At 38.1% G+C, this 15666-nt stretch overlaps 1 protein-coding gene across 1 annotated transcript in view; it reads left to right on the top strand.

The window, feature by feature from the left end:
* Positions 1–15666, top strand: part of LOC103020035 (phospholipid-transporting ATPase FetA-like) — a 113949-nt gene that overhangs the window by 68791 nt on the left and 29492 nt on the right. Inside the window, exons 11-13 of the mRNA XM_057549434.1 lie at positions 327–485; positions 2077–2165; positions 13934–14130. Coding sequence (XP_057405417.1) covers positions 327–485; positions 2077–2165; positions 13934–14130 — 445 coding nt within the window. The remainder of the gene's footprint in view (positions 1–326; positions 486–2076; positions 2166–13933; positions 14131–15666) is intronic.

Here is a 15666-nt window from a genome sequence, read left to right on the forward strand (position 1 = left end):
AAAATACTAGGTTTGCTTTAAGTAGTTTTAAAATTTCTTCAGATCCAGCTCATTTGATCTAGAAGTACTGATGGTGATAGGTTATCATGTGGGTTGTTCTCTCTCTGGATGACCCGTGTCACAGAATTACTCTTCTCTGATGCCCAGAACCCTTTGTCTGCCTGGTGAGAAATGGGCAGCGGCTGAGAAAGGATAGGAAAAAGATGTGTGTATATTTTGAAAAGGGGATGTTCTTTCCTCTTTTCTGTTAAGCCTCCTCTGTCCTGTTAGGAAAGAATTAAGATTACAGAGTCAGGAGTCTTATTCCTTCTTTTTCTTTTTTTCAGGAGAAGTGAGGTGTGAGTCTCCCAATAACAGGTTGGACAGATTCACAGGAATACTGATTTATAAAGGAAAAAATTACATCCTGGATCATGACAGGCTGATTCTCCGAGGCTGCATCATCAGGAATACAGATTGGTGCTATGGCTTGGTAATTTTTACTGGTACGTCTTCGTGGGGGCCACAGACCCCCAGCCTGCTGGATTCCATTCGTAGCCACGTTGTGGGTACTTAGTTTTCAGGATGTAGATATGGGGCTCAGATATGTACCAGAACACTATGGCTTTGAGACAGATAGAAAGGGAGGCAGGTAGATGGATAGATGGATGGATAATTTAAGAAAAAAATGACTTTTTTTCCAAGCAATGAGCTGCCAGCATGTCAGCCCTGCCTTTGTTAGAGGAAGGCTTTGTGTTCCAAGACCACAGAGCATTCATAAGTCTTTCTAAACATATCTGGACACAAGAGAAGGTATACACATAGAAGTACACATAGTATTAGCATATGAAAGGGGAACATGTGAAAGGGGAGAGTATACATGTGGATTGCTCCCATGGGGAAAAAATAAACACAGTGGTCATTATGTAGAATATAAAATACAATATGAAGTGTTCATGCCAGAGAAAAGGCACATGTGGCTCATTAGCAGTGGCCCATCTTGAGATGGCATTTAGAACCATAATCCCTTATACTTATTGAGGGATTTTCTTGAGTTATAATGTAGTGCTGGAAAATGGAGGAAGATTCTGTGCCACCCTATGCCCTCGGTGGCAGTGGGCATTGGTGACAACAACCACAGTAAGATAATAATTTCCAGCTGTAGTCCCGGTGGCCATTAAAAGCTCTTTAGGGCATCCCTGGTGGTGCAGTGGTTGAGAATCCGTCTGCCAGTGCAGGGGACACGGGTTCGATCCCTGGTCCAGGAGGATCCCACATGCCGCGGAGCAACTGGGCCCGTGCGCCACAACTACTGAGCCTGCACTCTAGAGCCCACGAGGCATAACTACTGAGCCCGCGTGCCACAACTACTGAAGCCCGCACGCCTAGAGCCCGTGCTCCGCAACGAGAGAAGCCCGTGCTCACCGCAACTAGAGAAAGCCCACGCGCAGCAACGTAGACCCAATGCAGCCAAAAAATAAATTAAAAAAAAAAATGTTGGTTCCTATAGGAGCTCTTATTAAAAAAAAAAGCTCTTTACTTTTAAAGAGCTCTTTATTTCTACTTACTATCTGCCTTGTCATGAAGAAATGCAGAGTCTCTGTCTCAGTTCCAGAGAAATCTCAGCTCCCAAGCTTCCACCTCAAGAGAAATCACTGCCATTGCCTTTTCCTTTCTCCATTTCTTAATTAGAAACTTTAAATAGAGCCTGGTCCAGCAATGGGTTTCCTCAAAAGAAGGTGAAGTTCTCCTTATCAGAAAATCCCTTTTCTAAGCTAAATAAACCAGATGGTGATGAGAGAGAAGCTTGTGACTCCTATTCTGACTTATCAATGAAAAACTAGACTAAGGTGCGGCAAAGAAAGGGAGGTGTCAAGCATTGATGCGCTTTGCAGAAGTAGTTGGGATTATCCTTAGAAACAAATTTTCCATTCTTTGAGTTATTGGCACCAAACATGAGCCTTTCTCCAGGACTTTATCACCTAGCATTGGAAAGAGGTTTGATAAAATGATCATAAAGGTACATTTAAACCCAATTTCAATCCTCTTGAGAATATTCAGTGATTCTAAGAGGTGATGTCTCCCTGTTTCACTTAGGACCAGACACCAAATTAATGCAGAACAGTGGAAAGTCCACTTTTAAACGGACACACATAGACCATCTCATGAATGTCCTTGTGCTCTGGGTAAGTTAAAGACTTTTTTTCTGTTTCTTTACAAATAGGCATACTTCCCTTCCTTCCACAGCAGTAGCTGGTATTTTCAAGTCAGAATTTAGTTGTTTGAAAAACTCAAGCAGTTTTAGGACCCCACCTACTAATGTCTGAAGCAGAAAAGAACAGAACTCATTGACAAGGGAGTCTCAAGTTTATACCTCTGTTGTGGAGGACAGTCATAACTTGTTGAAGCTTTGATACTTTGATTAGTGGTACCAGAATAGATTATGGACCCTGCTTTAGAAATTAAGACACTTTTTTTCATAGCCAGTTTTACTCATGACCACTTTAATAAAACCTTACTTGGACTAATAGATCACCTTACTTAAACCGATGATTTTCAAACTCTATTTCCTTAGAGGAGTCTAAGGTCTGCTGCAGGGGGAATAGAGAAGATCAAGAGTTTTGTTCGGCCTCTTCATTCTGAAATTCCTGCTTGAAAAAGAGCAGCTTCACATTTATCTGTTCTGTAAGATCTCAGTTGGAAAATAAAGGATTCTGCTGCTAAGAAATGAAATTTGAAAAGCACTCAATATATATGTTATAGCTTATATGTGGAGTCTTAAAAAAGGGTACAAATGAACTTATTTACAAAACAGAGTCACAGATGTAGAAAACAAACTTAGGGTTACCAGGGGGCAAGGGGAGGAGGGATAAATTGGGAGATTGGGATTGACATATACACGCTCCTATATATAAAATAGATAACTAATAAAGACCTACTGTATAGCACAGGGAACTCTACTCAATACTCTGTAATGGCCTATATGGGAAAAGAATCTAAAGAAGAGTGGATATACGTATATGTATAACTGATTCACTTTGCTGTATCCTGAAACTAACACAGCATTGTAAATCAGCTATATTCTAATAAAAAATTTTTATAAGCACTCAATAGATAATAATCAGCTTTGAGAATAGAAGTTTAAATTGAAGACTAATTAATTTATTTCCATGCTATTATATACAGGTTGCCTTTATTCTTGTTAGATATAGACAGATTAATTTCTTCACTTATACAGCTTCTCTGCATGACTGAGTGGTTCCAATGCTGCCTATACTTAGTTCCATTACTTTTTATATTTTATTTTTACTCTATTGCTTAGAAAATAAAAGTGCCCTTTTTCTGTACATTTCTCATTAATATCTGAATTATAAATTGTGTGTTCTCTGTTATTTATTATGGTAAATGTTACAGTTCTTTTTCTATATCCTTTGGATTTAATAAATGGGATTTTAGAAAATTAGGAAGATTCGTTCAACAATAGCCAGGGCATGGAAGCAACCTAAGTGTCCATCAACAGATGAATGGATAAAGAAGATGTGGCACATATACACAAGGGAATATTACTCAGCCATAAGAAGGAATGAAACTGAGTTATTTGTAGTGAGGTGGATGGACCTAGAGACTGTCATACAGAGTGAAGTAAGTCAGAAAGAGAAAAACAAATACCATATGCTAACACATATATATGGAATCTAAAAAATAAAAAAGAAAGAAAGAAAATGGTCAGAAGAACCTAGGGGCAAGACGGGAATAAAGATGCAGCAGACCTACTAGAGAATGGACTTGAGCATACGGGGAGGGGGAAGGGTAAGCTGGGACAAAGTGAGAGAGTGGCATGGACATATATACACTACCAAACATAAAATAGATAGCTAGTGGGAAGCAGCCGCATAGCACAGGGAGATCAGCTCCGTGCTTTGTGACCACCTAGAGGGGTGGGATAGGGAGGGTGGGAGGGAGGGAGATGCAAGAGGGAAGAGATATGGGGACATATGTGTATGTATAACTGATTCACTTTGTTATAAAGCAGAAACTGACACACCATTGTAAAGCAATTATACTCTAATAAAGATGTTAAAAAAAAAAAAAAGATTCATTCAGCTTTGAGACCAGAAACTGTACTTGACATCTGTAGTGGGATTTTAACTTTTTGGAATATTTTCACATTCACTAACTGCAGCTTCACAACACATGAACAATAAGCAAGTCAAGAAGTATTTTCCCCATTGACAAATATGCAAATTGAGACACAGTAAAGATAAATATCATAAATAAAGTCCCACAGAAAAATAATGGCAAAGACTCATTGTCATCAAATCATGTTTTTTATTGAAGTATAGTTGCTTTACAATGATGTGTTAATTACAGCTGTACAGCAAAGTGATTCAGTTATGCATATATATACATTCTTTTTTGATATTCTTTTCCATTATGGTTTATCATAGGATATTGAATATAGTTCTCTGTGCTATACAGTAGGACCTTGTTGTTTATCCATTCTATATAGAAAAGCTTACATCTGCTAACCCCAACCTCCCACTCCATCCCTCCCCCTTGGCAACCACCAGTCTGCTCTCTATGTCTGTGATTCTCTTTCTGTTTCATAGATAGGTTCATTTGTGCCATATTTTAGATTCCACATATAAGTGATATCTTATGATATTCGTCTTTCTCTTTGACTTACTTCACTTAGTGTGATAATCTCTAGTTGCATCCATGTTGCTGCAAATGGCATTATTTCGTTCTTTTTATGGCTGAGTAGTATTCCATTGTATATATGTACCACATCTTCTTTATCCATTCATCTGTCGATGGACATTTAAGTTGTTTCCGTGTCTTGGCTATTGTGAATAGTGCTGCTATGAACATAGGCATGTATCTTTTTGAATTACAGTTTTGTCTTGATATATGCCCAGGAGTGGGATTGTTGGATCATATGGTAATTCTATTTTTAGTTTTCTGAGGAACCTCCATACTGTTTTCCACAGTGACTGCACCAACTTACATTCCCACCAACAGTGCAGGAGGGTTCCCTTTCCTCCACACCCTTTCCAGCATTTGTTATTTGTAGACTTTTTGATAATGGCCATTCTGACCAGTGTGAGGTGGTACCTTATTGTAGTTTTGATTTGCATTTCTCTAATAATTAGCAATGTTGAGCATCTTTTCATGTGCCTCTTGGCCATCTGTATGTCTTCTTTGGAGAAATGTCTATTTAGGTCTTCTGCCCATTTTTGGATAGGGTTGTTTGTTTTTTTGTTCTTGAGTTGTATGAGCTGTTTGTATATTTTGGAGATTAAGCCCTTGTCAGTCACATCATTTGCAAATATTTTCTCCCATTCTGTAGGTTGTCTTTTCATTTTGTTTATGGTTTCCTTTGCTGTACAAAAGCTTGTAAGTTTGATTAGGTCCCATTTGTTTATTTTTGTTTTTATTTCTACTGCCTTGGGAGACTGACCTAAGAAAACATTGGTACGATTTTTGTCAGAGAATGTTTTGCCTATGTTCTCTTCTAGGAGTTTTATGATGTCATGTCTTATACTTAAGTCTTTAAGCCATTTTGAGTTTATTTTTGTGTATGGTGAGATCAAGTCATATTTATTGAGAATCTAGTATGTGCCTAGTATGTGCCAGATGTTGTGAGGATCATAAGGATTTATAAGTCCTGAGTCCAGCTCTCAAGTATATACGTTCACTTTTGGGAGATGGGGCACCAATATGTGCCAGATGCTTTACATGCATAATTTTATTAATAATCACATCTATCCATCTAGGCATAACTTTTCAGAGTCAATGCTGTTTCTGCTATACTTGCTATTTCCCTGGGGAGGCAAAATTAAAACACATGACAAATCTGTTTAACATGGCAGATTGACCACATGTGAAGAAATTATAAATTTTTTTAAAAGATCCTAAGAGCTTCCAGAGAGAAATAAAATGTCATATACAAGGATCAAGAGTCAAAATAGCATTGGCCTTCTCAACAGCGACAGCAGAAGGTAAACATCAGTGCTTCAAATGTCTGCCAGAAAATTATTTGCATCCTATAATTCTAAATCCATTGAAACTATCAATAAAATGCAAATATAAAGAAATATCCATATGTGCAAAGACTCAAAAAAATTTACTTATCATGTATCCTCTCTTAGGAAGCTTCTAGTGTATACTCAAGCAAAACAAGAGAATAAACCAAGAAAGATATGGAAACCAGGAAACATAAGAACAGTGAAAGGAAGTCCTAGGATGGTGGCTGAATAGCAGGCCTAGAGAACACCAGAGCAGATTAAAGCAGAGGTATAGAGGGATCTGCAATGGGAGTCTCCAAAGAGAATGCAGTTCTCTGCTCAAGTTCTCACAAGATGGATGCAGCAGAGAAGCGGTGTAAATGCCCAGAGCAGCTAAACTAGCAGAGTAGCTGCTATGAATTTCTACATTTATGAGGTCATTCATGCAATCATTCCTTCAGAAAGTAGGGAATATTATCTTGGGTCCCATGTTCACTTTTGGGCATCTAGTTTAAGAAGGACATTGAGACTTCCTATTTGAGCCTAATAAAATGACTGTGAGGAAGTACAAATAGAAAATAAATCCCCTGACAGAGCATGAAGAACTGTCAGCAGACCCAAGATGCTGATGAGCTTTTGGAAGGCAGAAAGTAGATAGATTATACCAATAAATAAACAAGAGTAATGAAAGCTTCAGCGAAAATGCATTCCTCAAGAGCAGTTCCAAGCTGGATTCAGCAGGAATTGAGAGCAGGAGTAAGATGTGGGGGTAATAATCAGGATAATTAATTTTAAAACTGCCCATGAAACAACATGGACAACACCTGGCCCTCTGTACCATCCTACCACCCCTATAGGCATACATATAGCAGTAACAAATGTATCTGACCTGTAGTCTCAAACAAGAGAACTGCTTTCCGAAGAAATTTAACAATCTATCTGCAGAGGGCTAGGGCTTCTAATGTGGGTGTCATCACTTCAGAGTAAAACCCACTTTATTTTAAATTTGGGGGACTCAAGTTTGCCAGCAAGCTCCTCGTGTACTCTAGGGTAAAACCAGTGAAATAACACATTCTGCCTACCTACACAGAACTCATGGTTCCATCTTCCCATCCAGGGGAGTGGCCTGCTAGAGAAACAAAATTAACCAAAGGAAATAAAACCAACCTATAATGATGAAACTACTCTTTTACTCCTGTTTTTAAGTGAACTGGAAGGAAACCAGGAGCACAAAAGAGGAGGATGAGGATGAACAAATAGAATAACTGACTCTGGAAAAAACAGATTATAATTCAGGGAAGAGAAAAGAAAAGAACTTTCAAAAGAATTTTACTAGTGTTCTTAGAAGAAGCAATTGCGCAAATAAAATAAGAATAGGCTAAAATTTTTTTGGGGGGGGGCCACACCATAGCTTGTGGGATCTTAGTTCTCCAACCAGGGATCCACTCTAGGCCCTCAGCAGTAAAAGTGCAGAGTCTTAACCACTAGACCACCAGGGAATTCCCTAAATTTTTTTTTTTAATGAAAGAATAAAAAAGGCAATCTAACAATGGAATATTACTCAGCCATAAAAAGAAATGAAATGGAGGTATTTGTAATGAGGTGGATGGAGTTAGAGTCGGTCATACAGAGTGAAGTAAGTCAGAAAGAGAAAAACAAATACAGTATGCTAACACATATGTATGGAATCTAAGGAAAAAAAAAAAAAAAGGTCATGAAGAACCTAGTGGCAAGATGGAAATAAAGACACAGACCTACTAAAGAATGGACTTGAGGATATGGGGAGGGGGAGGGGTGAGATGTGACAGGGTGAGAGAGTGTCATGGACATATATACACTACCAAATGTAAAATAGATAGCTAGTGGGAAGCAGCCGCATAGCACAGGGAGATCAGCTCGGTGCTTTGTGACCACCTAGAGAGGTGGGATAGGGAGGGTGGGAGGGAGGGAGATGCAAGAGGGAAGAGATATGGGAACATGTGTATATGTATAACTGATTCACTTTGTTTTAAAGCAGAAACTAACACACCATTGTAAAGCAATTATACTTCAATAAAGATGTTAAAAAAAAAAGGCAATCTAAGAATAACAAAAAGAATTTTGGAAAGTAAAAATTATTGAAATTAAAAAGCCAATAGAAGGGCTGAAATAAAGAGTCAAAGAATACTACTAGACCATAATACCAAAAGTCAAAGAGATAAATACATTTTTTTAATGGAGGACCAAACCAAGAGCCCCCACATGATCTCCCAGGAGTATCAGAAAGAGAAAATGGAGGGAACAATATTGTCAAAGAAATAATAGAAGAATATTTCCTAGAATTGAATTTCAGATTTAAAGCATCCATTAAACATGAAATTCTAGAACTCCAATGGTGTATAGAAGTCTCTTAACTTTTTCATAGGGATAAGAATAAGATACCAACAAAAAATGAGAATTAGATTGGCATCAGATTTCTCACCAACACTACTGGGCCCTAGAAACCAGTAGGGTCATACCTTCAAAGTTCTCAGTGAAAATTACTTTGACCTAGAAATCTATACTCAGGCAAACTACAAATCAAGTGAGAAAGCAAACTTGTTCCTATCATGGGACCTTTACCCTTGCTGGCAATGTCTATCTATTGCCAGCAATATCTATGGCTTGCTTCCTTTTCAGTATTCAATGTCACCTTTTCAGAGAAGCCTTCTCTGCCACCCTATCTAAAGTGGCCACCTCCACTAAGACCTTTTTTATTGTATTAACTTGTTTTATTTTCCTCACAGCATTTAGCACTAGTTAATTTGTATTTTTTCTTTTCTTAACATATCTGTTTTCCTCGTATCTCCACAGGATTACAAACTCCCTGAGAGTTAAGGCATTGTCTTTTATCACCACTGTATCCCAGCCCCTAGAATTATGTTTGACACATAATAGGAGCATCATTATTATGTGTTGAGTTAGTGAAAAAAATGAATGAATACCTGAGCTACCAAATTATGAGCCCCTAAGGTAGAAATTATGTCATATTCATCTCTATATTCTTGGGAGTGCCTTGCCCAAAATGGTTCTCAGGAAATATCTTTTGAATGGTTATTAAATGAAGAAATGTTCTTGAATTAGCTATGTTCTTATCAGCTCAGCAGTTTTGTTTATGTGGTATTTTTGCCAAGACATTGTCAGTGTAGTTAGATACAATGCATTGTCATTTCTCAAAGCTGAAGCAGAAATCCTTCCTGATTTAAACACTTCATTTTTTCCCATTTTTGGAAATGATTCTTAGGGGAAAATCTGACAGACACAGGAAGCATGTTTAGTAAAACTGCTTCCTGATAAGTCCACAGGGGAGCTGGAGTTTGGTCCTTTCCCCCTCCCCAGATCTCCCCAGAGCTCACAATGACAATGCTTTGTGAACCCTAGTCTCTTAAGTAGGACGTATTTGTGGGGCACAGTGCTTGAAATTTGAATGATGCCAGAAATCCAGGATATACTTCTTGGGTAAGGCACAATGAAAAGCACAGAAGTGAAGGGCCAAAGGACCAAGGAGTACTCTCTTTTTACAGACTGCCTGTGACGCCTGGGCGCTCCACTGTGACCAGCAATGGCCTTAGTTCTTGACAAAATTGAGTATCTCTTTCAGCCTTTACTGGAACCACTCTTTGCACACAGGTCTTCTTGGGTCTGACTGGCTCTTGTAATAAACAAGTAACATCTGGGGTTTGTGGCAAAAACCAACTTCTTGTTTCTTTCTTCCTATAGAAAGGAAGCAAATTGAAGCTTTAGGCTAAGTACCAATAAACTCCATCACAACATGAATGTTTCTTAAGAAAGAGAACATCTGCAAGGGTTTAGAAAGCCTCAGGATGGCAGGAAAAGCTCTAGGAATGAGGAAAGAGCAGACTGTGTCCTGCCCCTGCAGGCCTCTCTGAGGGGGGGAAGCCCTGCTCTCAGGGTCTTGGTCTGATAGAGCCGACTTCCTTTCTGCTGGCTCAGTCTGAACAGAAAGGGACTTCCCTGGTGGCGCAGTGGTTAAGAATCCGCCTGCCAATGCAGGGGACACGGGTTTGAGCCCTGGTCCGGGAGGATTCCACATGCCGCGGAGCAACTAAGCCCGTGCACCGCAACTACTGAAGCCCGCGCACCTAGAGCCCGTGCTCCACAACCAGAGAAGCCCACGCACCGCAACAAAGAGTAGCCCCGGCTCGCTGCAACTAGAGAAAGCCCGCAGGCAGCAACAAAGACCCAACGCAGCCAAAAATTAATTAATTAAATAAATTTTTAAAAAAATCTGAACAGAAAGATCTGGTTCTGGAGGACTCATAGTCTAACAGTGGAGGGATGGCACAGCACTGGAAATGATTGATGGGTAATTCTCAATTGTCCAGGCAACGGGTATGGAGCAGAAAGGGTGTTGAAGTTCACTCAGTAATTTTCTCCCACAGCTTTAGAGGGTATCAAATTATTTATTCTAATAATTTATAATAAACAAATAGATTATAAATACATTTATATTTATAAATAAATAATAGTTTATTATAATTATTTTACCTTCCCCACTTTTTCCCACTGGAGCTGATGGGGTTGGGCCTGGAGAAGGGGCAGGTAGAGGAATATGGTCTCAGATTTAATATTGGCCACATAGACTGTCCAAAAGGAAAGCAAAGCCAGTAGTACTCATCATTGAAGTTTAATCTGAACCATGAGGATAAGCCATGCTTTCACATGACCCATGAAAGAGAAGCATAAGGAAGGAGGAGTAAGATTAAGAAAGGTTTTATGGCCCCGAAGAAACCTTCATCACAAAGAGCGGAACTACTCAGTATGAATCTGCATTAGGCTAGGAATGAAAGCAGATTTTATTCTTTTTTATCTTGATCCTCCTGTTTTGTTCTCCTCCTTCCCTTATTCAACTCTCAAATCTCAAATATTGAATGATATTAAGGATTTATTACTAACTTTTTAAGTGATAAAGGTATTGTGATTATGTGTTTAAATAAGATCCTTTAAAGAGATATATTAAACTGTTTGCAAATAAAATTATATAATGTGAGAAATTTGCTTAAAATAAAAGGGAGGACAGGGGAAGAGGAGGTTTGGAATAAAATAAAACTGGCCACAAATTGATAATTGGTGAAGCTGGGTGATGGGCACATAGGGGTTCATTATAGTATTTATATACATTAATATGTGTTTGAAATTTTTCATAATAAGGATTTTTTAATCTCATTTTCTGAGAATGGTCCCAGTTAGATCTTCTCCTCCTGCCTTCATACTCTTGTCTCCAAAGACTTTTTATCAGTGACTCAAAGATGAGACCTAAAATTTTCTAGCAGTGGGGATGGGTTGCTTTGAGCAATTCACACCTTGTGATAAAGGGCACAGGTTTGAAGACCCCTGAGTAGACTTAGAAGTGGTTCACAATAACATCATACATGTCTTCTCTACAGGTATGTGGGCATATGATGCTGGTGGAATGTAAAATTGTACAGCCTCTTTGGAAAGCATTTGGCAGTTTTTTGGAGAGTTGGGCATTTGTCTCAAATGACAGGATTTCCTTCTTTTCATGACTGAATAATGTTCCATTGTAGTGTGTGTGTGTGTGTGTGTGTGTGTCACATTTTCTTTATCCATTCATCTGTTGATAGACACTTAGGTTGTTTCCCTGTCCTGGCTATTGTAAATAATGCTGCAGTGAACATGGGGGTGGAGATATCTCTTTAAGAGAGTCATTTAATTTCCTTTGGACATATACCCAGAAGTGGATTATATAGTAGTTCTATTTTTAATTTTCTGAGGAACCTCCATGTTGTTTTCCAAAGTAGCTGTACCAATTTACTTTCCCACCAAGAGTATCACATGATGATTAGTGATGTTGAGTATCTTTTCATGTACTTATCGGCCATTTGAATATCTTCTTTGGAAAAATGTCTGTTCAAGACCTTTGCCCATTTTTTAATTGAATTTTTTTTTTTTTGCTATTGAGTTATTTCCTTATGTATTTTGTATATTAACTCCTTATCAGATATGTGGTTTGCAAATATCTTCTCCCATTCCACTGACTGCCTTTTTATCTCATTGATTGTTTCTTCTGCTGTACAAAAGCTTTTTAGTTGGATATAATTCCACTTGTTTATTTGTGCTTTTGTTGCTTGTGCTTTGGGTGTCATATCTATAAAGTCATTGCCAAGACTGCTGTCAAGGAACTTTTTCTCTATGTTTCTGTGTTTTCTTCTAGGAGTTTTATGATTTCAGGTTTTACACTTAACTCTTTAATTCATATCAAGTTAATTTTTGTGAGTGGTATAAGATAGGGATCCAGTTTCATTCTTTTGCCTGTGAATATCAAGTTTTCACAACACCATTTGCCTCCCTTGTCAAATATTAGTTGAACATATATGCATGGGTTTATTTCTGGGCTCACACTTCTGTTGCATTGGTCTATATGTCTGTTTTTATACCAGTACCATACTGTTTTGATTACTATAGCTTTGTAATATAGTTTGAAATCAGGAAATGAGATGCACCCACCTTACTTCTTTCTCAAGACTGCTTTGGCTGTTTGAGGTCTTTCATGGTTCCATAAAAGTTTTAGGATTTTTTTTTTCTATTTCTATAAAAAATGCCATTGAAATCTTGATAGGGATTGCATTGACTCTATAGATAGCATGGGTAGTATAGACATTTTAACAATGCTTAACTCTTCCAATCCGTGAACATAAGATATCTTTCCATTTACTTGTCTTCTTCAGTTTCTTTCATTAATGTCTAAATCCCACTTGATTATGGTGTATGATCCTATTAATATGCTGTTGAATTTGGTTGGCTATTGAGAAATTTTGCATTCATCAGGGGTATTGGCCTGTAGTTTTCTTTTCTTATAGTATCCTTCTCTGGCTTTGGTACCAGAGTAATGCTGGCTTTGTAAAATGAGTTAAGGATTATTATCCCCTCCTCCCCAAAGTTCTTTTCTAAACATAGTTCTCAAATCTGTCTTCTTTCTTTGCATCCTTTCCCCTCCATGCCCTTTTCTCTCAACCTAATGGCAAGAAAGTTGAGGTTATCTAGAACAATAATCTTGGTTCGGTAAAAAGGTGCCATCTTTAATCTGGACATTGCCTCCAGCCTGATTCATTTTATTCAGCTGAAAAGAATTATTGGGCCTTGTTTGCTTAAGATCTCAATCTTGTCTCTTTTTTCCTCTTTGGTGTCTAAAAGTAATAGGCTTTTCCAGTCCTTTGATGACCCAGATTTCACGCTATTCCTTTTCATTTCTGCTTAAAATTGGCCAGTTATTTCCCCTATTTTTAACTTTTGTTAAAGTCAGCCAACACACACAATATTCTAATTCTAACCATTTCCCTTAGAGCTCTAGGCTCAGTAGGCACATGGTCTGTCTTCCAGTTTTACCATATTCTTTACTGTAAACATGATTGCCATATTGTCAGCCTTTTATATCCATTTCCTTACCACCCACCCACCCCCAGCTGCTAAGCCAATGCCACACATTTTAGACTTTTCTTAAAGCAGAACCTCACTTCAGTAATGGAGTAATTAAGAGATTGGGTTCTGGAACTAGTTCAAGACCTGTCTATCCTAGTTAGTAGCCAAATGACTTTAGGCAAAATACTTTTCCATTCTTAATATCAAGTTTCTTGTCTGTTATTAAAAGAAGGGTATTATAAATATTAAATTAAATAATACAGGTAGAGTACTTAGCACAATTATTGGCACTTAATTAATATTTACTATATTTTAGTTACTATTGTCTCCTGTCAAAATCCCAAGGATGGCTCCTGCTGGGCTTTCTTTTCTGTCCTGTGTACTACTGCCTAGAGACTGTGAGCGTCAGGGCCCCCCTGCCCTCCAAGAAAAGAGAGAGGCTTTGTTGAGAGATAGGCTCCAAACGGTAGAACTGAAGCAGCACGTCTTGGATGAAATGTTAATTTAATTCTTTTTTTGATTTCTAGATTTTCCTGTTTTTAGGCAGCATGTGTTTTGTCCTAGCAGTTGGTCATTGCATTTGGGAAAACAAGAAAGGCTACTACTTCCAGGATTTTCTGCCATGGAAAGAATATGTCTCTTCATCAGCTGTCTCTGCCGTCCTTATATTCTGGTCCTACTTCATTATTCTCAACACCGTGGTGCCTATTTCCCTCTACGTCAGGTAGGCTTCTTTGACCACAGGAGGACAAGCTGACTTCATACTTCCTACTTAATTCCCCAACTAGACTGTGAACTTTCAGAAAGCATAGATTCTGTGCTCTTTAGCCCTTTACTTTGCACAGTGCCTGGTGCACAAAACACTCTGAGACATATCTAGAGACTGCATAAATGCTTTCTATATCCAGAATACCATCCTAGATACTATGTGGGTTATACAAAAGAAAATTATCCCAACCCTCAAATAGTTTGTAATGTACATGACTAAATAAGACATACAAACACATGAAATAATTAGAAAAAAATGCACACAAACTTGGTGATGCTAAAGCACAATCTAGGCAGCCCCTAGTTTATCAGTGAGACAGATTCCAAACATTCATTTGTAAATCAGTTCATTCAGAACTCAGAATGCGTTTTCCCACAGAAACAATGTGGCAGATGGTAGATAGGTGTAATTGTGACTTAAGTTCTGGTTCCTAAAAGTTGGAGAAGATGAAGGATGTTTCCTTCTCCTTTTCATGAGCACCTTGGACAAAAATTTGAAATATAGGTAAAATAAGTCTTTACTGTACTCTGATCTCCTTTTTCTATTTTCAACATTCCCTTTCACATACACACACACAAACACATTTCTTGCATCCTTCTTTTCAGGTTTCCTAAACCCTGCACTGTGGCATCCCAACCCCAAAAGCACCCAATATAACTAAATTATCTTACTAATTTAATAAATATTTATTGAACAACTACTATGTGCCAAGCACTATATTAGCTGCCAGAGAAAGAAACATGAATAATAAGACAACCCTTCCTCTAGATAAACTTACAACACAGACATGGAAACAGATACTTAAGTAAATAATTAAGGTACAATATGAAGAATGATGTAATAGAAATGTATATGTGAATGCTATGGGAGCCTAGAAAAGGAATAGGTTGGTTCTGCCTGTAGAGGCTTAGGATTTACAGGAAAAAGTAATGATCAAACTGATATTTGAGAAAAGAGTAGAATTTACCAAGCAGAAAATAGGAAAAGAATATTACAAGCAGAAAGACCAGTATGTACAAAGGTTTGGAGGTTTTTAAAAGCTTGATCTGGTCGTAGAACAGTGAGTAGCCTAGACTAAGGTGTTGGATGGTAATTTAGGATTAGATTCAGGAGAGCCTTGAATGCCAGGCCAAGGAGTTTGAGTTTTATCTTAAAAGCAGCAGAGATCTTTCTTAGGAAAGAAATAATATCATTAAATGTCTGGGTTTAGAGAGATTGCTCTGGTGACTGGTATGGTGAAGGAAGGGAGAGGTCAAGACTCAACACATGAGGACTAATAAAGTCAATAATGTGGGCCTGAGCACCTCTTCCCTAACCTCAAACAAAAAATCCGTGTTGCTCAATGCAGTTGTCTCAGACAGGGATTACTAATGAAGCAGTCTAAACTACCACAAACTAAATATGAATGATGATAGGAAGGAAGCCACTTAAAAGTCTTCACTGTTTTAAAATGAAGATGCTTGTTAACCATAAAGAATCTATACGCATGTT

Source organism: Balaenoptera acutorostrata, chromosome 6 (genome assembly GCF_949987535.1).
Source record: "Balaenoptera acutorostrata chromosome 6, mBalAcu1.1, whole genome shotgun sequence".
In the NCBI taxonomy this organism is placed as follows: domain Eukaryota; kingdom Metazoa; phylum Chordata; class Mammalia; order Artiodactyla; family Balaenopteridae; genus Balaenoptera; species Balaenoptera acutorostrata.